This window comes from Pantherophis guttatus, chromosome 4, assembly GCF_059756535.1.
Source record: "Pantherophis guttatus breed Tessera chromosome 4, ASM5975653v1, whole genome shotgun sequence".
Classification (NCBI taxonomy): domain Eukaryota; kingdom Metazoa; phylum Chordata; class Lepidosauria; order Squamata; family Colubridae; genus Pantherophis; species Pantherophis guttatus.
The window spans coordinates 106,624,151-106,648,768 of record NC_142066.1 but is presented as its reverse complement, the minus strand read 5'-3'; the positions used below and the strand labels follow the sequence as shown (position 1 = coordinate 106,648,768).

The window sequence follows — 24,618 nt, the reverse complement described above, 5'->3', positions numbered from 1 at the left end:
TCTAAAGAACTTTGCACTCTTATTTCACAGACTATCTCACAGGGCATTGACACAGCTCTGCAGCAGAGATCCTCCCATTTACCCACCCCCCATCCTCATTTACAATCTGAGGTGGGCATCATTCCAGAACCTCACTCCCCACTTCCTTTCTTGCATAGCGAGGTTTCATTCGGGGGTGAGGAAGAGATGGATGATTATGAAATGTCAGAGGAAGAAGGAGCCTCCCAGGACAAGCCTACATATTCGGGTCTTTTCAGGCCTCACTTGTTCAAGCCCTTGCTAATGAAGGCTAAATCTACAGCCAATATAGGAGTGACTCGGGGTTTAGCTGAGGATCTTCAGGACCTACAGACCCACACACCAATCTGTTCCCAGAACCAATTACAATGCAGGAGGTGATTCCATCACCTAAATTTTTTATGGATGTCAGTGGAACCAGCCTGGATCCGATTCTGCTCCTAGTGGGATGGATGGATAGAAAGATGTATACCGCTGAACAGGATTTGAGGATCTTTTACAGATTTCGTCTGTCGATGCTCCTTTGGCTACATTGGCGTCAGTGGCCATTCTCCCTTCAGATACTGCTGAAGACCTTAAAGCAGAGGACAGGAAGGCAGAGCTTTCAGCTCGTAAGACTCATCAGGCAGCTGCTTGTGCTATTAGATCAGCCACGGCTGCTTCATTTTTTACTAGGATATCTCTCATCTGGCTGTGCCAAATGCAAACCAGGGTGGCTCCAGAGGACAACAGATTACAACAAGGTATTAGTAAATTGATGGCAGCAGCCAAATACTAGGCAGATGCGACTTTAAACGCAGCAAAGTTTGCCTCTAGAGCACTGGCATCCAATGTGACATCAAGGCAACTTTTATGGCTTCGCCAGTGGCAAGCTGATAGGAAGTCAAAATGGTGGCTAGCTTCGGCCCCGTTCAAAGGCGGTAACCTTTTTGGAGAGGTCCTCAAGCCTATCCTGGTAGAGGGTAAGGATAAGTGGAAGGTTCTCCCATATGCCCACGGAAGGGCTGAGAGGAGATCTATCCCCTTCTATAGATGGCAACCTTTTCAGACTCAGGATGCGGGGTTCAATCCCCCATCCTACCAGAGACCCTGTTCCCAGGGTTTTGATAGATCCCAAGAAAGGACATCCTTTTGGAACAGAGCTAGGCAGCCCCAATCTAGGCATCCCTTTTGGGGGACCAGTAACAGACCTTACCACCATACTAAGTGAGTTCCATTCACAGATTCCTATTGGCAGCTGCTTAACCAGCTTTGCTGACCAATATCAGGATACCACTACCGATGCTTGGCAGTGCAGACAGGCTCAGGCTCACTTTAGAGTTCTGTTCCATTCCACCATGCCGGTTTATTCAATTCCTGTTCCCAGGGACTCGACCAAGAGACATCTAATGGAAACAGAGATCCAGCTCTTGCTGGATATCGAGGCCATAGAGCCAGTGCCCGTGGACCAGAAAGGTTTCGGATATTATTCCATCCTTTTTCTGGTTCCCAAGAGTTCGGGGGGGTGGGGGCAGAGAGCCATCTTAAATTTGAAAGACCTCAATCTGCACATCAAGTGTAGAAAGTTTAAGATGCAATCCTTACAGTCTATCCTAGGTTGCATTAGACAGGGTGATTTTTTGACATCTATTGATCTCCAGGAGGCATATCTCCACGTGCCTATTAGACTGTTGCACAAGCAATTCCTCTGATTCTCGTATGCAGGTCTCCATTGGCAATAAAGGGCACTTCCTTTTGGCCTTTCCTCAGCCCCACAGACATTTACTAAACTTCTAGATGTCATAGCAGCTCATTTGTGAGAAAAGCCAATTAGGTTTCAATGCTATCTAGACGATATTTTAATCCAGTCATCATTCATAGCTCAAGCGCAAAGGGACCTGCAGATCACGATCCAAGCTTTCCACGATCACAGATTCTCTGTGAGCTGGGAGAAGATTCATTTAACACCAGCCACCTGCATCACTCATTTAGGGGCAGTCATAAATACACCGACATCTCAGGTTTTCTTTTCTCAGGAACGCAGAGACAGCATAAGGGCCTTGGTGTTGCAGATCAGAGCATTAAGATGGGTGCCGTTGATACTTCTTTCCAATTATTGGGAAAGATGATTTCTTGCCTGTCTATTGTCCCTTGGGCTCGTTTCCATGCAAGAGCCCTTCAATGGCTTTTTTTGCCCAGCCAGAGATCAGGGTGCAGCAATTCAGGCAACAAGATCTGATTCCCGGCAGAGTTCTTCGGTCCCTGGACTGGTGAATATCAGCGGCCATGAAACAAGGCTGCTTCTTCAGAGAACCTGCCAAACAGGTTGTGACTTCGGATGCCAGTCTGTATGGCTGGGGAAGCCATCTGGAAGCTCGGGTGACCCAAGGACGGTGGTCACAGGAGGAACTGCGCAATGATATCAATTGGCTGGAGCTGGGAGTGGTGCACTTGGCGCTCCGACATTTTCAGTATGCCTTGACAGGTCAGCATGTGCTCCTGTTCACAGACAACATAACAACAAGACAATGTCAACCAGCAAGGCAGCACCCATTCCAGAGCGTTCATGTGCGAAGCGACAAGGTTATGTCTGAGAGCAGAGAAGCACCTGCTATCCCTGCGAGCAGAGCACATTTCCAGGGTCTCCAACACTCAAGCAGACTGGTTGAGCCGGATGACCATAGATCCATCCAAATGGCGACTTCACACAGTCATCTTTCCCATATGATGACTCTATTCGCCATGCCACTCGTGGACTTATTTGCCAGCCCTCTCAATACTCAGCTTCTGAGATTTTTCTCTCACTTCCGGACGCTGGCGGCTGAAGACACCAACATCCTCCGTTGCCCGTGGCAATCCCATTGCAAACTGGTAGTAAAGGTAAGTCGAACCCACTCCTGCCATGTATCCTCCTCAATCTTTATTGTGCATCCTTCATATCCTCACCATTCCCACACATATCCTTAAGTTCATTGTACTTTCCTCACACCCCCATCCAGGCTGTCGTCATGCCTCCTCACACTTTTGAATATCTCTGGTCACCCTTCCAAGCCTTACTGCTCCTCTCTTGGACCCCTGCGCACACTTTCTGAGCCGTACTGTATCTCTCTGCATACCCGCTTGGGCCACCCCTCCCAGCTGCAGCCATTTACCTGCTTACCAGCCTGTTTGTAACCTACCTATCAATTCTCTGATGTGGTTTTGAAAGTTGTTAGGCAACAATCTTGGGATTCAGTATGACAACTGAGACTTCAGGAATTACTTTTGTTAAATGATATGGTTGTACTTTATAAACAGATTGCTTAGGAACAGAAATTTCAGTCATTGTAAGTTGAGGATTACTTGTAGAATATTACAGTCATAGTTTCCCAAAATTGATACCAGTTTTTGCCTAATGGAGTGATTTATTTGATTTCTATCTTAATACATTAAGTTAAAACTTAGATAATAGACATGCTAGTCACATTGTTGTATGCCACCTCCACAAATGGCAGTAGTTCTGCCCAGTCGTTCCCTCCGCTGTCAGGAAACTCCACAATAAAGGCCATGGTCTTCCCATGGTCAGGACAGATCTGCCAGTTGTTGGAGGAGATCTGGAGTCTTCCCTGGTCTCTTTTTCAAAAAGCGGCACAGTTTTTTATATAGCACTCAATGTCTTAATTTTTGGCCACCAAAATTGTCTCCTGGTGAGATGCAGTGTTTTTAAATAGCCAAAATGTCCAGTTGGTTTAGAGTCATGGCTTTTAGAGTCACCATCTTTGAGGGTTAGTGCCCTTTTATTCTCTCTGTACCAGGAGTCTGTTAGTAGTTCATTCCTGAAATTTTGGATATTGAGCCCCTGGTCATGGGCTTTTATCGTCTGGTTTGTGACCGAGTGGTGGCTTGCGCTGCTGGTTGGAAGGGGGGAATCATTGTGTGGATTGCTACCTGTGACTTGCTGTTGAATTGTGGTTTTCTGCACAGGGCATCAACGAGTAGGTTTTTCCCCCCTGGAATGTACTTTAGTTCAAAATTAAACCATTTGAAGTATTGCACCCAGCGAACCTGCTTTGGGGAGAGTTTCCTGGTTTTTTTGAGCAGTTCTAAGTTTTTGGGGTCAATCCAAACTTCAAATGGTACTTGACTGCCCTCCAGAAAGTGTCTCCAGGTTAGCAATGCCCATCAGACTGCATACGCCTCTTTCTCCAAAACTGCCCACTTCCTTTTGGTGTCAGTCAGTTTTTTGGAAGCGCTTACACTGGAGCAGGATAGTGGCGATTGCGACGTCGCTGGCATCTGCTTGCACTACAAAAGGCTGGTCAGGGTCAGGGTATTTGAGGGTTGGTTCCTCAGCAAACCGTCTTTTTAGTGTCTCAAACGCCTGCTGATATTCCAAAGTTCAATTTAAGGGTTGACCTGGCCGGGGTTTCTGGTTCCTCCTCCCCTCTGGGTTTTAGTAATTCCATAATGGGCAAGGCTATTTTGGTGAAGGAGGGGATGAATTGTCTATAGACTTTGGCAAACCCTAGAAAGCGTTGGAGTTGTCTGTGAGTGCAACGGGGCTGCCAGTTTAGTACTGCTTTGACTTTTTCCGGGTCCATTTCTACCCCCTCGTTTGACACTTGGTAGTCCAGGTAGTCTAGAGGGGTCTTGTGGAACTCGCATTTTGACAGCTTGACATATAGCTTTGCCGCAAGTAGTTTTTCAGCACTTGGCACACTAACTTCACATGTTCTTCTGTGGTTTTACTAAATATAAAAATGTCATCCAAATAGACGAAGACCCCTTTATATAGGTGCTCATGTAGCACCTCATTGAGTAATTGCATGAAGACAGCAGGGGACCCTTGTAATCCAAACAGCAATACTTTGAATTAGAAGCTGCCTAGTGGCAGTTAAAAACAGCTTTCCATTCATCTCCTTCTCTGATCTGCACCTGGTAGTACACCTCCCACAGGTCTAGCTTGGTGAATACCTTCCTGTTGGCCAGGTGGGACAGCATGTCCTTCATTAGTGGCAGTGGGTAGGTCTCAGAATCTTCAGGCGCAACAAGGACAAACCACCAAGAACAACGTTGGAATGTAATGCTGGTTTAATCTTGTCCGTCCCGAAAACGCTGCAGTTGTAACGATGTAAAATTGGCGCTACATGCATACGGCATGTAGCGCTTAAATCCATCCCGTGCCCATCAGCTGTGAGGCGGAGCCCGGAACAACGCCCCGCCAGTGGCGAATCAGCAGGCTGGAAATGGGCGGGGTGGTGATAGGAGCCAGCTGCTGCATGTCAGAAACTTCCTGAGCAAAAGCTAAAAGCTCTGACAGCCACGTCGCTCGCATCCACCTGTACCACAAACGGGTCAGGATGTTGAAGTACTGGAGCCTGTACGAAGTGAGCCTTTAGCGCCTCAAAAGCTGCTTGACATTCTGGAGTCCAGATTAGTTTTTGACTTGGCCGAGGTTTTCCTCCCTGTCCCCGTGTCCGTAGGAGGTCTGTAAGTGGTAATGCTATTTGGGCAAAGGAAGGAATGAATTGTCGATAGAAATTAGCGAAACCCAGGAAGCTCTATAGTTGCTTCCGGGTTTCGGGAGCTTGCCATTCTACTACTGTACTAATCTTTTTTGGATCCATTCCTAAGCCCTCTCTAGAAATCTTATAACCTAGATAGTCTAGCTTGGTTCGGTGAAACTCGCACTTGGATACCTTGACGTACAATTTTGCATCTAACAATTTCTTTAACACCTGGCATACTAGTCGTACATGCTCCTCCATCGTGTGTGTGTAAATCAAGTTGTCGTCTAAATACACTAGCACACCACGATATAAATATTCATGGAGGACCTCATTAATTAGCTGCATAAACACCGCTGGAGCACCTTGCAGCCCAAATGGCATAACCAGGAACTTGTAGCTGCCAAGAGGACAGTTAAAAGTGGTCTTCCACTCATCCCCTTTTTTTATTCTAACCCGGTAGTATGCTTCCCGTAAGTCTAGTTTGGTAAAATATTTGCCCGTAGCCAATGTGGCTAAGAGGTCTTATATCAATGGGAGAGGATATAACGGCTCCATGCTAACAGCATTTAAACCACGAAAATCAACACATAAACGAAGACCCCCGTCCTTTTTCTCACGGAACAGTACCAGTGCAGCTAGATGCGCTCGACTGGGTTGAATAAACCCCCGAGCTAGGTTCTTGTCTATGTATGTACGTAGTTCTTCGACCTCCCTAGGTGTCATCGCATACATTCGGAGTTTTGGCAGTTTCGCCCCGGGTATCAGTTCTATAGCACAGTCTGTGCCGCGGTGTGGTGGTAACATATCGCATTCCCCCTCATCAAACACTGCCGCTAAATCCGCATATACAGCGGGCACCCCGGGCACCAGGGGATTATTGCCCACCCTCGGACACTCCACCCCACCTGTTGAGTCTGTAGCCCCTGGCTCCGGGCCTGGCTCCGGCCCGAGTTCCAGACGGAGCTTCCGGTAACCCCCTTCCCACCAGATGGTCGGCTTCCATCTGTCCAACCAGGCAGCCCCAAGATAATAGGTTCAATCATAGTCTCTACTACCACAAACCGGAGATACTCGAGATGTTCCCCTATCTGCAACTGCACCAACTCGGTCACCAGTGTGGCAGGTGCACCCCCTAAAATGGACCCATCCCCCTGTTCAAATCAGATAGGGGACCATAGGTGATACGTCATAAGACCCAATTGCTGCACTAATATTCGTTTTATCAAGCAACGAGTACACCCGGAGTCAATCAGTGCCCCTTGACGTTTCTCCATCCCGGTACGTGCGTTTTTTATGACTACCGGGATTACAAACGGGTGTATCGGAGCACTCACCATTGGATCGTTATTCCCGTTGTCGTCTTCATCACTATCCCCCTCAACGACTGGCACCACATCGATCCTGGAACGATCCACAACCTTGGACATCGATGCGTTAGGACCCGACTGGGGGATCTGTGATACCACCCTGGTGCGCTTGGGTGTTACCCGTTGGCATTCACGACCTCTTCCGCCAGTCGGGGGGGTGCGACTGGTGACTGGTTGGGGGGGTGGAAGAGGATAGTCTAAGGCTCTGTGGCCCACCTGGTTGCAACGGAAACACCGGAAGGTTGGTCTATGATTGGAATCCCCAGATCCAGGGGGAAAACTGCCGCGATTGATGATGGGCCATTCCGGACTCCTCCTCGTTTGAGGCAGTGGCCCTGCAACAGTTTTGACCCGAAACTCTCGTAAGCCGACATCCAATTCAATTGCTGCTCGGAACCACTCTGAAAGACGAGGAGGCAGTCCCCTGTACACACATGCTTGTCTGAGATCTCTGTCCAGGCCTAAATGGAACTGATGCACTAGCATACGTTTGGGCCATGCCCGTAGCCGTCCCGCAACAGTCCGAAACTCCTTAACGTAATCCTTTGCAGGGCGGCCCTTCTGTCTTAAAGTCACCAACTCCCTCTCGGCCTGTTGTGTCCTGGAGTCATCCTCAAAATGAGCCCTGAGACCCTCAAGGAACAGGCCAACATCAGTCAGGTCTCGAGCGTGGTCACTGTGAAGATCCACTACCCAATCTGCCGCCTCCCCAGTCAGGACGGTGGTGATAGCAACTACCATGGCCCATTGAGATGGGTAGAAGTGGCCGTAGAGGTCCATATAGCTGATGACTTGGTTCAAGAATATGGCTACCCTATCAGGACTCCCGTCAAAAGTCGCTTGCAAGGGAGGCGGACCCCACATTGGCTGCGAGCCCCAAGTCCCTGGGGCCCATGATGGTACCGGCCCGGGTGGACCTGCTGGCCCCCGGGACCCATGCAACATGAGCCGCTGCCCTGGACTGGAGCGGGGGGGTGGCGTCAGACTGTGTTTCAAGTATCTCGCGCTCCTCCCCGTCGTGGGTCTTTACTTGCTCTTTTGGCCGAACCACCGGATCCGGAGCCAGAGAAACGTCCTGGGTTGGTGGGGTCTCCTCTCGCTCATCCCCCATGACGTCCTGTGTAAGTGCCTCAGGGTCCAAACTCTCCGCCATCCCGCCGCTTTAGAAAAGATGAATAGATGAAAAGATGAGCGCCAATTTCCTCTCAGAATCCTCAGGCGCAACAAGGACAAACCACCAAGAACAACGTTGGAATGTAATGCTGGTTTAATCTTGTCCGTCCCGAAAACGCTGCAGTTGTAACGATGTAAAATTGGCGCTACATGCATACGGCATGTAGCGCTTAAATCCATCCCGCGCCCGTCAGCTGTAAGGCGGAGCCCGGAACAACGCCCCGCCAGTGGCGAATCAGCAGGCTGGAAACGGGCGGAGCGGTGATAGGAGCCAGCTGCTGCATGTCAGAAACTTCCCGAGCAAAAGCTACCCGACCCTGTGAAACCCTAGCCCCGACGCTTCCACCCACCCCCCACCGAAGCGCCTCCGTGCATTCCCCCCCATGTGTAAATGTGCGCGTGTCCCGGCCGAAACTAGGAAGCATGTCGGAGGAGCGGGGTGGTAGTGGGGCGCCCCTTGGTGCTGGCGCAGCCCCATGCTATCCCACGCCCGTGTTGCTGCGCGGGCGAGCGGAGCCAGGTGAGTTGTCGAGCGGTTCGGCGCCCAGTGGGATGATAAGGCTCGACAGTAGGTGTTTTCCATGGTCACTGCATTTTTCCTCCTAAAATCAACACAGAGTCTTATTGACCCATCTTTCTCTCTTTAAACAGGATGGGGGTGGCCACTCTAGATTTTTCTAGTTGTATGAATCCCTTAGCTCTTTCATTTCTTTAGGAGTCATGGAATATAGTTTTGGATTTGGTAGTTTAGCCCCCGGCACAAATTCAGTTGCACAGTCGGTGGGAGAGGGGTGGGGCATTGCATTCCTCTTCACTAAATACCTCTGCTAAGTCCCGGTACTTCTTGGGATCTGGGAAGTCCCTGGGAAAGGCTCTGACATTGCAGCAGCTTTCTCTTTTCAGTTAGTGTCATTCAGTACTGGAGGGCTTCCCTCTCTGTTAAGATTGGGGGTGTCTGGACCCAGCTCTAGTTTCAATTTTCAGTAGCCCACTTCTCAGGTGATCGTTGGGCTCCATTTATATAGCCAAGCCAGTTCCAGTATGGCAGACACTGTTATTTTTGGCACCACTACAAACCAAATCAATTCCCAGTGGTGTCCAATCTCTGGTTTGATGGGTTTAATGACAAGCATAGCTGGGATCGCCCCTATTAGTGACCCATCGACCTGCTCAAATCATATAGGGCTTACTAGGGGTCTCATCTTTATACCTAGCTTAGCAACTGTGGAGAGGCTGATAAGACAATAGGTGCAGCTCGTGTTTATGATGGCTTCTACTTCCCCTTGGCTTCCTGTCTCTGGCACCACTATTTTTGACTTAATCGTGAAGGGATGGGGCTTCACTTACTATTGGATCGTCCTCACTATCATTGCTGCTGTCACTGCTCATCAGTGGTGGGACCTCAGGGGCCGGAGTTCCCTCTTCCCCTTTTTTGGGAGGAGAGACTTCAACAGCTTGTTGGGCAAACTTACCCTTCTCCATGGTCTTTCGCTGTGGTTTCTTTGGCTTTGCGGAGATTTGACCATTCACTTGTGGCATGGGGGCTGAGGCCAATCACTCAGATGCTCGGTGACCCTGTTGTCCACACCAGAAGCATTTGATGGGCATCATGGAGGTCCCTCTTAGTGGTTCCTCCACTTGGCATGGGCTGGATTGCCATCCCAATTGCTTCTTAGGTTTCTTCTTAGGGTGTCCTTTTGGTGTCACCATATTTCGAGGTCCATTGCTACAGCCATCTGAAACCAGTCATGGATGCAATCTGGAACTCCCAGCAAAGGCAGATTTGGAGCAGTTCTTTGCCCAGGCCCTCTTTCAAGTAATGGACCAGCATCAGTTCCAGCCACCGCCTCAGTTTCCCAGCGATTGCCCAAAATTCCTGGATGTATTCCTTGGCTGGGTGACCACTCTGTTTGATTTTCTGGATTTATGCCTCTGCTTCTTGCCCGTGAATCGGCCTCTGCTTCTTGCCCTTGAATCGGCTCCTTAATTCCTATAGGAAATCAACATTCCTCAGCTCAAGAGCCCCCTCGTTAGGTCACCCATTCAGACACTTCCCCCTCCAGGTTGTCAGTGAGGGTGTCATCTTGGTAGTCGTCTCCATAGTGGTCGATGTGAGCCCATGCTCGATTTAGAAAGAAAGCCAATTGTCCAGGCTCCCATCGAACACTGCTCAGAAGCGTGGTGGAGCCTCCCCTCTGGGCCAAGGTAGTGGTGGTTGTGGCGCAGCCAGTGGGGCTGGAATCCACTGTGCCTGGACCTGGAACCAGCACTGTCCAGGGTAGTAGGCCCATCCAAGGGGCACCTCCCCAGCCAGTGGTCACTGGGATTAACCTGGTGGGCTGGCTGGCTTTCTGCACAGGTGGGCTCTGATAAGAACTGGGACTCAACCAAATCGATACCAGTGGTGGATGGCTAGTAGTTCAGGTCCCCTGAGGAATTGACCGGTCCTTCCTGGGCAGACATGGTCCAATCAGCATATAATCCAGTTGCTAGGTGACTTTCAGTTTCCATTTTTCGACCACCTGCATGAATGCCCTTGATTCCCAGGGGGGAAAAATATTTTGGCTACAACACCCCAGCTATCTCTACACCTCCCCCCTCCTTGCCCCTTAGCTCCAGGCTGTGTCAGCTCTGAAGCAATGCGAAAAGAACCCCCTTAGAAGAAAGCTACAGAAAAGAAAATGGCCACAATTAGGCCAGCTTCAGGGTTGACATGTGTATGTGTGTGTGTGTGTGTATGAAAATAAATGAATGAATTAATATTCTTAACATTTTATATTGCTGCAACATATCTCTGTCTCATAATTAATAGTAATTTTAATAATATTGTAGTAATGAAGGATCTGCATTCCAAAGAATCTACATCACTGTAGAGGTTTGAATGACTTTTTATAAAATATTTCATTGTACTTCTTGCTCCTTAAGTTGTTGGAGATAATACAGTTGGTGTGGTAGAGTTATTTCCCGCTTCATTGCTTAAAAGGAAGGAATCAAAAGGTTTGGCCTTTAGTAAGAATATTTTGTTCTGCAAAAATGCCAAAGAACTGATAGTGCTATTTTAAAGTGATTATCTGTATAACTTTTTATAAGGCTTAATACAGCTTTAATGAAAAAAATATGCCTTTAAAAAGTGCCATTTGAGTCTGTAAAATTTAAAATGAAACTTAGGTTAATAGAAATAAAATTTAGTAGTCAGGCATGAACAGAGTTATTAAGTAACAGGTAAATGGTTAGGTAAGAGCAACAACAGGCTTCTAAGCAACTGGAATCTAGAATCTTGATTTTAAAAAGTCTTCTTAAATCTCTAGTAGCTCGACATAGGCCCAGCTATTAGTTATTAGAAACTGTGTCCTGCGATTCTGCTGTTGAATGAGGCCTTATTTGTGAATACTTATTAAAATTTAGAGTGGCAGATGTTTCTTTGCTTGACCCATGAAGTGAACTCATTCTTCCTTCACAAAGGGGAAAAAAAAAAAAATAGAACCCAGCATTCTACCTCTTCACTATTGCCTTTTATTGGAAAAATTCAAAAATATTTGTACAAATTTAGAATCCAGGAGACTATTAGAAGTACATTCAGCTAAAATCCGAAGGTTCCTTTTGTAACATTTACACTCCATACACAGTTGATGTGTCATCATTTGGTTTTTATTGTTGTGGATTAGTGTTCTTTTAAATGAAAATAATCCCCTTTGGGTTGCTTGTCTGCTTAGCTCTGGCAGGAAGACAGATTATTTTTACAGTATCAGACATGTGGTTTCCTGTCTGTGTTTAATGCTGAACAGAACATCATAGCCAGCTGGTCCACTCTTCCCCAGACAACTAGAGAATATCCTGCAATAATTTTGTCTGTTGGACTGTCATCCATATGTACCCTTGTCCCAATCATTACAGGTGCCTGCTGCTGTTTGCTTAGTGAGTGCAGATTGTGTTGTGTGTTTATATAGATTTTTTTTGTCCTATTTAATTCAGATAAAAGTGGTCCATTTGTTTCAATTACAGCTTAGAGAAATCAGTGATGGGCCTGCAGTTGCACAAATGAATGTTAAATCAAAGTCCTGGTGCACTGCATTATTTTATCTTTATTTCCCTTAATTTGCTATCAGTTGAAAATGTCCGGCTGTTGAAGATATATTAAAACCCTGATTTATGTAGAAATATCAAAAAGACATATTTGTTTGGGGCTAAAGAAAAAAAATTATGAATCCAACAGCAGGATCTAATTTTAAAGAGCTGGACACTAGCCTCTAATGAAATAGTTTTTAAGTACAGACAGTTTAGTTTAAATCTGTCAGGTTCGCCTGATTCGCCAGTTGCGGCCCTTTCTTGATCGGGATTCCCTGTGCACAGTCACTCATGCCCTCGTCACCTCTCACCTGGACTACTGCAATGCTCTCTACATGGGGCTCCCCTTGAAGAGCACCCAGAGGCTCCAACTGGTGCAGAATGCGGCCGCGCGGGTAGTCACGGGAGCCGCATGGCGCTCCCATACAACACCTCTCCTGCGTGAGCTGCACTGGCTCCCAGTGGTCTTCCAGGTGCGCTTCAAGGTGTTGGTTATCACCTTTAAAGCGCTCCATGGCATAGGACCTAGTTATCTTCGAGACCACCTGCTGCTACCGACGGCCTCCCATCGACCTGTGTGCTCCCACAGAAGGGCCTCCTTGGGGTGCCATCAGCCAAACAATGTAGGCTGGTGACCCCCAGGGGAGGGCCTTCTCTGTGGGGGCACGTAAATTCTGGAATCAGCTGCCCCCAGAGATAAGGAGAATCCAAGACCTCGGTGTCTTCCGCCGTGCCCTTAAAATCGTCTTTTTCCAGCAAGCCGGGCTGGCCTAACACTTTTTAAAATGTTTTTAATTTCTGTTATTGTTTTTAATCATGGGGCCAAATTTATATATATATCTTTTTAATTGTATTTTAATGTTTATAGTTTATGTTTTTACTTGGCTGTTCACCGCCCTGAGTCCTCAGGGAGAAGGGCGGTATACAAATTTATAAAAAAATAAAATAAAATAAAAAATAAATAACTGTCATCCTTAACATTTTGGAAATCAGCTTTGCTATACTTGGTATCTAAAGGCTTATTTCTCCCCATTTAAATATGATTGGTCAGTAATGCCAGTTATTGAGAGCCTCCAAGGAGGTTTCATTTAAAACTACTTAAAATTGATAGAATGAAGTCCTGATCTCATGTGAATTTTTATTTTTCAGCTAGCATACATTTGGGTAGGTGAAGAAACATTGAGTTTATAACTAATCTAATTAATCAAATTTACTGATTTTGAAAAGCCAAATTTTTGAATTATTTTTTGATTCAGAGGGAATTACTTGCATAATCAACTGAGGCAGGGTGGGTCTTTGTGATGCTGGATTTGAAAATGAGAGGCATATGATAGTTAGGTGGATTCTATTTGCCAAATAAAATTGGAAAAGCTGCAGGCACAAACTAGAACTTTGTGGTGGCATGTACCCACACTTGAAACCTAAACCAGGCTTTTTAAGATCAAACTGGCAGTATTGATATATCTTAAATCAGGAGTGTCAAACTGGTGGCCCGCGGGCCAGATATATCATGCACGGGCAACACCCAGCCAAGCTCTGCAAAGGGTAAAAATGTCATGAAACATCACATGGTGGCCCCATGACGAAGCCTGTGTCTTAAATAAATTACACTGACTAAATTTATCTTTTTATCTTTCTGGAACTATCCACAATTTAGCTTGGTGATACCTATGTTCTAGTAATTTAAAAATAGCTCCATTTTTGTAAGCCATGCATTTTTTTAAAACATATTTCTTATATATATTCGCTCACTTTTTTTTCTAACCCCAAACACTAAAATACATGGTAACTTTTCTCTTACGACTGTTATATAGTGTCCCTGAAATATTTTCATTATTAGTTTTTTTAATTATTTCAGCTTTACGTTATATTTTGGTATTGTGTACCCAATATTTTGTCATACTTACTGCTCAGTCATTATAGGATTAAAATACTTTCCACAATAATTATAATATATAATAAAAAATTATTTCCACAATAATCCTCAGACAGAAATACACTTCTTTTATTGCATACTCAAAATTTTCACTTATGTAGAAAAGAAATCCTAAATCTGATCAACACAGATAATCCACAGATAATATGTTGCGTAAGATATTTATTTATTTGCTTCAGTATTTATTAGTACATTTATTTATTTTGAAATTTGGGTAATAACGTAAACTTGAATATAAGAAATAGTCTGTTTTAAGTAAATGGCAGTACTTAATCATTTAATTAATATTTTTAGCATGAGCACAAAACCTTCATGTTTCCTTTGCATTATATACTTAGAGTATTGGGTTATCTTAGTTTTTCTACATAAAGAGTAATATTGACACAATTCATTTGTGATTTCTAGTGTACTGTCTCAATTGACTCAGTCAGAGGAAGATAAAGGATGTGCATTTTCTGAATGTGTAAAGTCCTAATTGTCTACAGTTTTTCACAGATACATTCTTTTTTTTAAAAAATGATTTTTATATATGGTGCTGAATGCTGGTGCAATTGCCTAAACATAATTGACCAAATATTGTATTTGTTTGAAGATATTGAGCCAATTAATTAATGAAGACGTGAATAGATTTGCTATAATTTTGAAGAATGTACTTCATTTTCACAGTAGCATAATGTTTTCTTTCTTACTTAATTTAACCTTTTGAAACAGTAAATGTGAACTCATTTAAGGCTTAAAAGGGTACAGATAGGTAAACATAAAGAAAGCATTTCAAAAGCAAAGGGCAAAAGGAAAGGAATTTAAATAATTTCCTGTCTGTATTAGAGCTGCATAGGTTTTTAGTCTTTAAAAAAATATTTTAGAGCTTGAAGGAGTATAAATGTAAGATCTATAATAACTTAAAGTTGCAGTTGTGAGTGGAAAAATCATGCTGTGCAGCTCCAATGTGTCCATTAAGGCTGCTTGGATTTTCAAAGAAGCTTTTTTGTTGTTGAAGGTTCAAATAAAGTGCTTCTTCAGAATAGATTGCAAAGTAACACAGTACCCCAGTTCTAAGTCGTGGATCATCTTAAGTTTCTCTGGTCCTCGTCCAATATTTAATAAAACAACAGCTTATTAAAAATTGAGTAATCAGCAACAAACAAACATTATTAGTTGCTAATAATTCTAAAAACCCAACAGTCAGGTATTCAAATCTTGTGATACCATGACCATCTAACTCTGATAAATTAATGTGCATTCACCTCTTCCCTATGAATAAATCTAATAATTTCATTGCAGCTAGAATAAATATACCACTTACTTTTAATAATTTAACTTACATCAAATAAAATAGAATCATAATCCTTGAAGTTGAAACTATATGGATATATTACATTGCAGTGCCAGCAGAGAAGACAATTCCAGCTATCTAGTGATCGGTGTCAATGAATAGTCAATATCTGATAATAGTCACATCAGAGTCAATATTGGAGGAAATAGTTTTATCACTTTCATTTATATTCATACCCCCAATCTGGAAAATATATTATACTTTAATCAGTTGCAACTATTTCATTGTCATTTTTGTCATAATGATAAATATAACCAATTTGTCAAAAAAGTTGTCAAAATCATTATTCATACCTTGAATAATGATTTAAAGAACACAGTATTGTTTATGGCTCATAAATAAATGAAGCAACTCAAAATGTATCCATAAGCTTCGTTTTTTATTCCATCCAATTGTGGACAATTCTTGGAGACTGTCAGGATTAGTCCCTGCAGTTTTCTTAGCAAACCACTTTCAAAAGTGGTTTGCCATTGTTCCTTCCTACAGTTGAGAGAAAGTGACTGGCCGAAGGTCACCCAGCTGTCTTTGTGCCAAAGTGAAATTAGAACTCATAGCCTTCTGATTTTAAGCTTGATGCCTTAATTATCATATCAAACAAATTTCTTCCTAAATTGAATGGTATTCAAAAGTCCAAGCCTGATGGCTCCTGTAAATTGGACACCTATAGGGTTTTAGCCCATGTGTTCTGAAACCCTAATTAGACCTAATGAGACCTATAGACTTTGTACTAGATAGCATTATAAAATAACTTAGAAAGCTACTCAAATGCTTAAATAGTTTCAGACATTTAACTTTGTTCTGTCCTTGCTTGACAAACATTTTTGCACAACGAAAATATATTTTTGGGGTGGAAATAGAAATCATAGAATGCTGCTTAATGATTCTTTCATTCAAAAATGCAATATGTGTGTGGGGGAGTTGTCTATCAGCATTGTGTTTTGTCATAGAGACACATCCCTTGTCTCTACTTCGATACACATATGAATGAGTGGCACAACATTGCTTTCATTTTAATTTTAATGAAAATCTCTGATCCTGCAGACGCTCTGTACCCACATGCTTCATATTATTCAAGAACAACAATGCTAACTAACCAATTGTAATATTCATATAAATCCATACATGTGAGACTTCTAGAGGTCTGTTCAATAGAAAATAAGAAAACAGTTAAGTTGGCTCTCTATTCTATCAACCCTTACAAAGGAAAAACAGATTCGCTTGTAGAAAAAAACTGAATGTTATTTAACTTGAATATGAAATGTAGTTTGCCTATCAGCAGCAAGGAAAGTTGATTCCTCAATTCATTTTGTTTTACATCTGGAACTTATGCCATCAGGAGTGGCATGCTCCAGGTTCCATTTCTTAGGAAGTGTTGGGAAAGCCTTGGTGGTGCAGTGGACTAAGTGCTGTTATATAGCACTTAGCTGCCAGCTGCCTGCAATTAGTGCAAGTTCAAATCTCATCAGGCTCAAGGTTGATTCAGCCTTCCATCTTTCCGAGGTAGGTAAATTGAGGACCCGGATTGTGGGGGCAATAAGCTGACTTTGTAGAAACACCGCTTATGGGGGGCCAAAAGCCCTAATAAGCAGGTATATACAAAGGCTATTGCTATAAGTGCATTGTAAGCTGCCCTGAGTCTTCGGAGGAGGGCGGCATATAATTGAACTAATAAATAAATAATAAATAAATATGGTAGGGCCCAGGAAGAAAGCCTTCTTTGTTCTGGCACTCATTCCCCTCCCCCCACACACACATCATTCCCTCAGAGATCAGATTTGCCCCAAATTTACTGGCTTTTCCTAAGGCCTTGAAAACCTGATTTCATTGAATCTGGGACTCAATCAATGGTGAAATTCAGTCTCGTCTATCCGGCTTGGGAAAACCGGTAGCGCTGGCAGCAGGCGGCTCCGCCCACCTGCCTGGACATCATCATGTCCTGTTTTGATCCTCTGCGCATGCGCAGAAGGATCTTGCATGTATGGAGGAGGCGAGCATGCTCAAATTTGCGAACTGGTAGAGAAGGTAAGTAAATTTCATCCCTGGACCCAATACATTTTGTTTTGTGGTTTTTAATCTTAATTTTAAGTATTATTATATTTATTATACTACTTATACTACAAGTAGGTTAATAATACTTAAATACTTAAAATATTAGTCTTCTAGAATCATTGCCTTGTTCCCAGGGCCTAAAGAAAGTAACTGGTCAAGATCACCCATCTGGCTTCATGTCTAAGGCAGGGCTAGAATTCAAAATATCCTAGTTTCCAGCTTTCTGCCTTTAACCACAACACAAAATTGACTCGGTTTTATAATTATAAGACTATAATTATTTTAATGACATTTTATTATATTTTGTTGCAGATTCACCTAATGCTTTATATCTTTTTTTCCAGATACCACCTCAAGTACAGAAGTAAAATATGTGATTGCTTTGGTTGCAGTTATATGCCTTGTCCCATTGCTGGTGATCGCCATTGCTGTAATCATTATCTTTTACTTCTACCGTGTTCAGAGGAGGAGGAAACTCAACAAGGCATGGGAGAAAAATGTGAAGTCCAGGAAGCACAAAGACTGTAGTGACGTTTGTGCCATTATGCTGGATGATGATCGCTCTGACATCAGTTCTACTTGTGCTAATAATATTAACCATAATACCGAATTACTGCCTATTGAATTGGACACTTTGGTAGGCAAAGGGCGATTTGCAGAAGTCTATAAGGCTAAACTGAAACAAAACACATCAGAACAGTTTGAAACTGTGGCTGTGAAGATCTTCTCCTATGAAGAATATGCCTCCTGGAAGACAGAGAAAGATATCTTCTCTGACATAAATCTAAAACATGAGAATATCCTACAGTTCCTTACTGCAGAGGAGCGCAAGACAGATCTAGGCAAACAATACTGGTTGATCACTGCTTTCCATTCAAGAGGCAACTTGCAAGAATACCTCATAAAACACATCATTAGCTGGGAGGATCTCTGGAAACTGGGTGGCTCTTTGGCTCGCGGGATTGCCCATCTTCATAGTGATCACACACCATGTGGTCGGCCCAAGACACCAATTGTCCACAGAGATCTGAAGAGTTCTAATATCCTGGTAAAGAATGATCTGGCTTGCTGTCTCTGTGATTTTGGGTTATCACTAAGGCTGGATCCTACTCTCTCTGTTGATGACCTGGCTAATAGCGGGCAGGTAAGCTGACGCATGAGGAGCAATTTGGACAGCTAGAGGATTTTGATAAATAATGTCCTTTGTTGAAGTATTTAGCTTTGTGATGGATTGACTGTGACTAAAAATAGGCTTGAATAACTGCATGTAATTCCAAGTAGTATCTCTTCAATAAAATCTGGACAATCATTTGAAAGCAGTGGATGGCAGCTTTAGCTCAAACTGCATTAATATCCCCAGTGATGCTTTTTTCCTGGCACCTGTTTCCATTTATGGAGGAAATCCTAATCATTACACTTTGAGGTATTGCTTAAGTGGGGATTAAAGTCATGAAAATTGAACCTATTTCCATCCACCCAGTATTCTATCATCCACACAGCTGACTCTGTTTTTGAGAAAAAATATTTAGTGGTGGTTTTGCTTTTTGAATAGATAATTCCATTTAAAGCATTTTAATTTTTGTAAATGCTGACAGGTTGGTACAGCAAGATACATGGCTCCTGAAGTTTTGGAATCCAGAATGAACTTGGATAATGTTGAATCCTTTAAGCAAACTGATGTGTATTCCATGGCTTTGGTTCTGTGGGAAATGACATCTCGCTGCAATGGTGTTGGAGGTATGCTAGATCCCATAGATTAAGTATTTTTAATTAGATTTGATTATAACTCTATTATGTTTGCAGGTGGTACATTTATTACCAAGTTAAAGAGACTTGCAGTCTTGTTCATAGATGGTCTCCCTTTCAGACAGTTTTAGTACTTAGTGAGCTAGCTATCAAGCTATCTTATTTAGCATGTTTAAAACCAAGAGCAGTCTTGCTGGCACAGAGATTAGCAAGCAAACATCTGCATATATTGTGCATTCCTTGTTCTCATCAATCTTGAGCAAAGTCACTTTGGGGGGGGGGAGGATTCCAGGTCATAGATAGCAGGAAATAAGCTTTTTTGAATGGGTTTATTGGGACATGGGAAACATAGATCCCCTCCCTTCCAGCAGTTCTATTCAACAAAGCTAGTTTTATCACTGCTGGCTTTCGTGAAAACTTCCTGACTTCTCTGATTCCACAATTGTCTACTGCAGTATCACATTCTAGAACCACATTTAATTGACATGAACACATTAGTTTGTTGAGAGAGATTACAGTATTTGTACAGACCATTAAACACTTTTGAGCATCAAAGTTTAGAGCCAAGGTGGCGCAGTAGTTAGAGTGCAGTATTGCAGGCTGCTTCAGTTGACTGCAGTTCAGCAGATTGAATCTCACTGGCTCAAGGTTGACTCAGCCTTCCATCATTCCGAGATGGGTAAAATGACAATTCAGATTGTTGGGGGCAATATGCTAATATTGTATATATTAGTATACATATAGTATGATCAGCATAGAATCAGATCTAACAATCTTTTAAAATCTTATACTTGCACAGACATTAGTGAAAAAATTTGTGCTTGCTTTGCCTAGGCAACCACGCAACAGTCAAAGGGAAAAGGGAAACATGGAGTGAATTTCAATGTTCTCCACAAGGAGCACTCTCAAAACTCTTCTACTTCAGTTAGGCATAGTCACAGGAAGTAATGTAATACTATGAATTTTGAGATCCAGAGATTAAAATTAAAACCATACTGTAGTTATAGAAAGCTAAGGGTGTATTTATTTCTTACGTAATTATTCATTTTATCTATGAGGATAGTTCATAAAAAAACATTTATCATCTTAGGGGGCCAAAGTACCACAAAGTGTGAGGACCCTAGTTAGACCTTTATAGTTTCAACCATTTTGATAAAGAAAATGAAAAGCTGATAGGGTTGGGGCAAGGGAAGGGAATTGCTCTTAGAACTCCACCTAACAGCATTTCATGGTTTCTCTGTTTTGAGACAGGGATGAACTGTTTATTTGGGAATACTCTTACATCATGGCTGATTCCTGAGATATTTTCCTGTTTCTGTTTGAGTACCCTGGAATAGTGCCTAGGTAAAGAACCACCCTAATTGCAGCTATATTCAGAAGTTACAGAGCTGCCTAAAACTGATACAGAAGACTGTACTATTTTAGATCAAAAAGAATAGAATCCTTTATCAATCTCTTTAAAGAAATGAGTCCTTAGGCATCACAGTGAACCATGCAAATTTTAAATATGTAGGCATAGTAGGCATATGCTTGAAGAACAATAGAGTGATCTTGGAATTACAGTAAGATTAGAATTTGTTAAAGCATTTTAGCATTTTTTTTTTTTTAGCATTTTATTAGATTTGTATACCGCCCTACTCCCGAAGGACTCAGGGCGGTGAACAGCCATAAAATAAAACAAATAAATACAAAATTTAAAATAGAGATAAAACAAATTAAATAAATTTTGCTGAACCATTTTAAAACCCCAATAATTTAAAACCAAATTTAAAAATGGGAATTTTAAATTGTTAAAAAATTTAACAATTTAAAAGAGGAAAAGTTTAGGTCAGGCCGGCTTGCTGGAATAGGAACGTCTTAAGCGTGCGACGGAAGGTACGCAGATCCGGAATCCTCCGTATCTCGGGGGGGAGCTCGTTCCAGATAGTAGGTGCCCCCACAGAGAAGGCTCTCCCCCTGGGGGCCGCCAGTCGACACTGTTTGGCCAACGGCACCCGGAGGAGCCCCTCTCTATGGGAGCGTACTGGTCGGTGGGAGGCTATTGGTGGTAGCAGGCGGTCCCATAAATAGCCAGGTCCTAAGCCATGCAGCGCTCTGAAGGTGATGACCAAAACCTTGAAGCGCACTCGGAAGACCACCGGGAGCCAGTGCAGCTCGCGCAGGAAAGGCGTTACATGGGAGCGCCACGTCGCTCCCATCACCACCCACGCGGCCGCACTCTGCGCCAGTTGGAGCCTCCGAGTGCTCCTCAAGGGGAGCCCCATGTAGAGAGCGTTACAATAGTCCAGACGGGAGGTGACGAGGGCATGAGTGACCGTGCGTAACGAGTCCCGATCCAGAAAGGGACGCAACTGGCGGATCAGGCGAACCTGATGAAAAATCCTCCCGGGTCACGGCCGTCAAGTGCTCTTCTAAAGACAGCCGTGAATCCAGGAGGACACCCAAGTTGCGAGCCCTTTCCGTGGGGGCCAATGCTTCGCCCCCAATAGTCAGCGATGGCACCAGCTGACTATATCGGGACGTCGGAAACCACAGCCACTCGGTCTTGGATGGGTTGAGTCTGAGCCTGTTTCTCCCCATCCAGATCCGTACGGCCTCCAGGCACCGGGACATTACTTCAAGGGCATTGTTGGGGTGGTCTGGGGTGGAGATGTACAGCTGGGTGTCGTCAGCGTACAGATGGTACTCCACCCCGAAAGCATGGATGATCTCGCCCAACGGCTTCACATAAATGTTGAACAAAAGGGGCGAGAGGACCGATCCTTGTGGCACCCCACATATAAGGGGCCTCGGGGTCGACCTCTGTCCCCCTGTCAACACAGACTGCGACCGGTCAGAGAGAAAGGAGGAGAACCACCGTAATACGGTGCCTCCCACCCCCAACCCTTCCAACCGGTGCAGCATGATACCATAGTCAATGGTATCAAAAGCCGCTGAGAGATCTAATAGGACCAGGATAGAGGAACAACCTCTGTCCCGAGCCCTCCAGAGATCATCCACCAACGCGACCAATGCCGTTTTCGTGCTGTACCCAGGCCTGAAACCCGACTGGAACGGATCTAGATACGTCGTTTCATCCAGGTACCGGGGAAACTGTCGTGCCACCACACTCTCAACAACCTTCGCCACAAAGCGAAGGTTGGAGACTGGACGATAATTAGCCAGTATTGCCGGGTCCAGGGAAGGCTTGTTGAGGAGAGGTCTCACCACCGCCTCTTTCAAGGCGGCGGGAAAGACACCCTCACTCAATGAAGCATTTATAATCCCCTGGAGCCAACCTCGCGTCACCTCCCGGGAAGCCAGCACTAACCAGGAGGGACACGGGTCCAACAAACATGTGGTCGCATTCAGTCTACCCAGAATCCTGTCCACGTCCTCAGGGGTCACAGAATCAAACTCATCCCAGATAACATTCTCAGGACCTGCCTCCGTCATCCCCGCTGGATCTACCCAGTCGGAGTCCAGATCTTCCCGAATCTGAGTGATTTTGTCATATAGATACTGAACAAAATCCTCGGCTCTTCCCTTCAAGGGGTCCTCCCTCGCTTCCTGGTGGAGCAGGGAGCGGGTCACCCTAAACAGGGCGGCCGGGCGGTTATCTGATGACGCAATAAGAGCAGCAAGATGAGTGCATTTCGCTGCTTTTATCGCCACTAGGTAATTCTTAATATGAGATCTTACCAGTGTCCGGTCAGATTCAGTGCGACTGGCCCTCCAACTACTCTCTAGGCGTCTTTTCCGGCGCTTCATCTCCCTCAGCTCCTCAGTAAACCAAGGAGCCAGGTGAGATCGGCGCCGGGTCAGAGGCCGCAAAGGCACGACTCGATCCAGAGCTCCAGCGGCCGCCCTATCCCAGGCGGCCACTAGGTCTCCAGTCGAGGCGTGAGCCAGGACCTCAGGCATTGGCCCAAACTCCGTCTGGAACCTATCAGGTTCCATCAGGCGCCTGGGGCGGTACCATCTTATCGGTTCCGCCTCCCTGCAGCGGGGTGCAGCGGTTCGAAGGTCAAGGCGAAGGAGAGAGTGATCTGACCATAACAAGGGCTCGATGACTATGTCCCCTATCTCGAGATCACTCAGCCATTGTCCAGAGACAAAAATCAAGTCCAGTGTGTTTCCCCCATGTGCGTAGGGCCATGAATTAGCTGGGTCAGATCCATAGCCGTCATGGAAGCCATGAACTCCCGAGCCACCTCAGATGTCTCACCCACGGACGGCAGGTTGAAATCCCCCATGACCATAAGTCTGGGGGTGTCAATCGCCACCGCGGCGATAACGTTGAGTAGCTCGGGCAGGGCTGCTGCCACATGGCAGAGAGCCAGGTACGTGATCAGCAAACCCATCTGAACCCCATGACCCCACTTCACAAGGAGGGTCTCACAACCGGCCGTCTGAGGAACAGTGGCCTCTCTCGGCCTAAAACCTTCTCTAATAATAACCGCTACTCCCCCGCCCCTCCCCTGAGACCTCGGTTGATGGAATGCGTGGAAGCCTGGTGGGCACATTTCTACCAGAGGGACCCCTCCCTCCAGGCCCAACCAGGTCTCCGTAATACCTGCCAGGTCCGCTCCCCCCTCCTGAACAAGATCACAAATGAGGGGGGCTTTATTTACTACGGACCTGGCATTGCACAACATCAGTCGAAGGCCCGGGCCCTGAGGGTCTGTGCAACCTGGAGAACGAGTGGAGCCTTGGGGGCCGGAGCACGCTACTGCATGAAGACAGCGGATGCGCGCTCCCTTAACATGATATGGCCCCCTGCTCCCGCCATATCTACCCCTCCCCTTCACAGTACCGATGGTAAAAACACAATCTGGACAAGCTCAACCCCCCCCCATTTCCTCCGGAACTCCCACCCCCCCGCCGCGTATAGTGGCCAGGCCTGACCTTCCCCTTGGTGGGTTATCCCCCGAACCCACTACCCTAGTTCCAATTTTACCTCCCCCCCCGGGACCCCTTAAAAATTTTTCCAAAAATTTACATAAAAAACCCCTCAACCCCCTCTTCGCCGCATGCCACCTCTCTGGGTTCCAAGACCCGTCATTGAGGTAGGACCTCGATAACGTGGAGGGCCAGGCTGCAAGAGGAGGGAGTCTCGCAATGCAAGAAGCTGTGCCCTTAAGTACATCTAAGCTCTGAGGTAGTGATAAGGTATGGCCCAGGGCTCCATGATAGTCCAAATTGTCCTGAAAAAAGGCAGGTTGACCATAAGCGGAAGAGTCTCCACTGTCCTCTCACGGCAGTGGGGGAGTCCAATGTTCCAACCAATTCGAGGGTAATCGTCCAACCAGCCTCTCACGATGGTTGGCCAACTAGCCATGGGGGAGATGGTACATCCCATCGGTAGTGAAACAATGATAGAAACCGGCTCCATTCGTCCTCCTGTAAGCTGCCATTTTTCATACAGCCAGCGTGCTAGATAACAAACAGAGCCAGGTCCAAAGTCTCCAGAAGAAAGTAAGC

At 45.0% G+C, this 24,618-nt stretch overlaps 1 protein-coding gene across 2 annotated transcripts in view; it reads left to right on the top strand.

Annotated features, from left to right (window-relative positions):
• TGFBR2 (transforming growth factor beta receptor 2) overlaps nt 1–24,618 on the top strand; it is an 87,281-nt gene that overhangs the window by 38,273 nt on the left and 24,390 nt on the right. For both annotated transcript variants that reach the window (XM_034404102.2, XM_034404101.2), the window contains exons 4-5: nt 17,754–18,553; nt 19,005–19,146. In XM_034404102.2, coding sequence (XP_034259993.1) covers nt 17,754–18,553; nt 19,005–19,146 — 942 coding nt within the window. The remainder of the gene's footprint in view (nt 1–17,753; nt 18,554–19,004; nt 19,147–24,618) is intronic.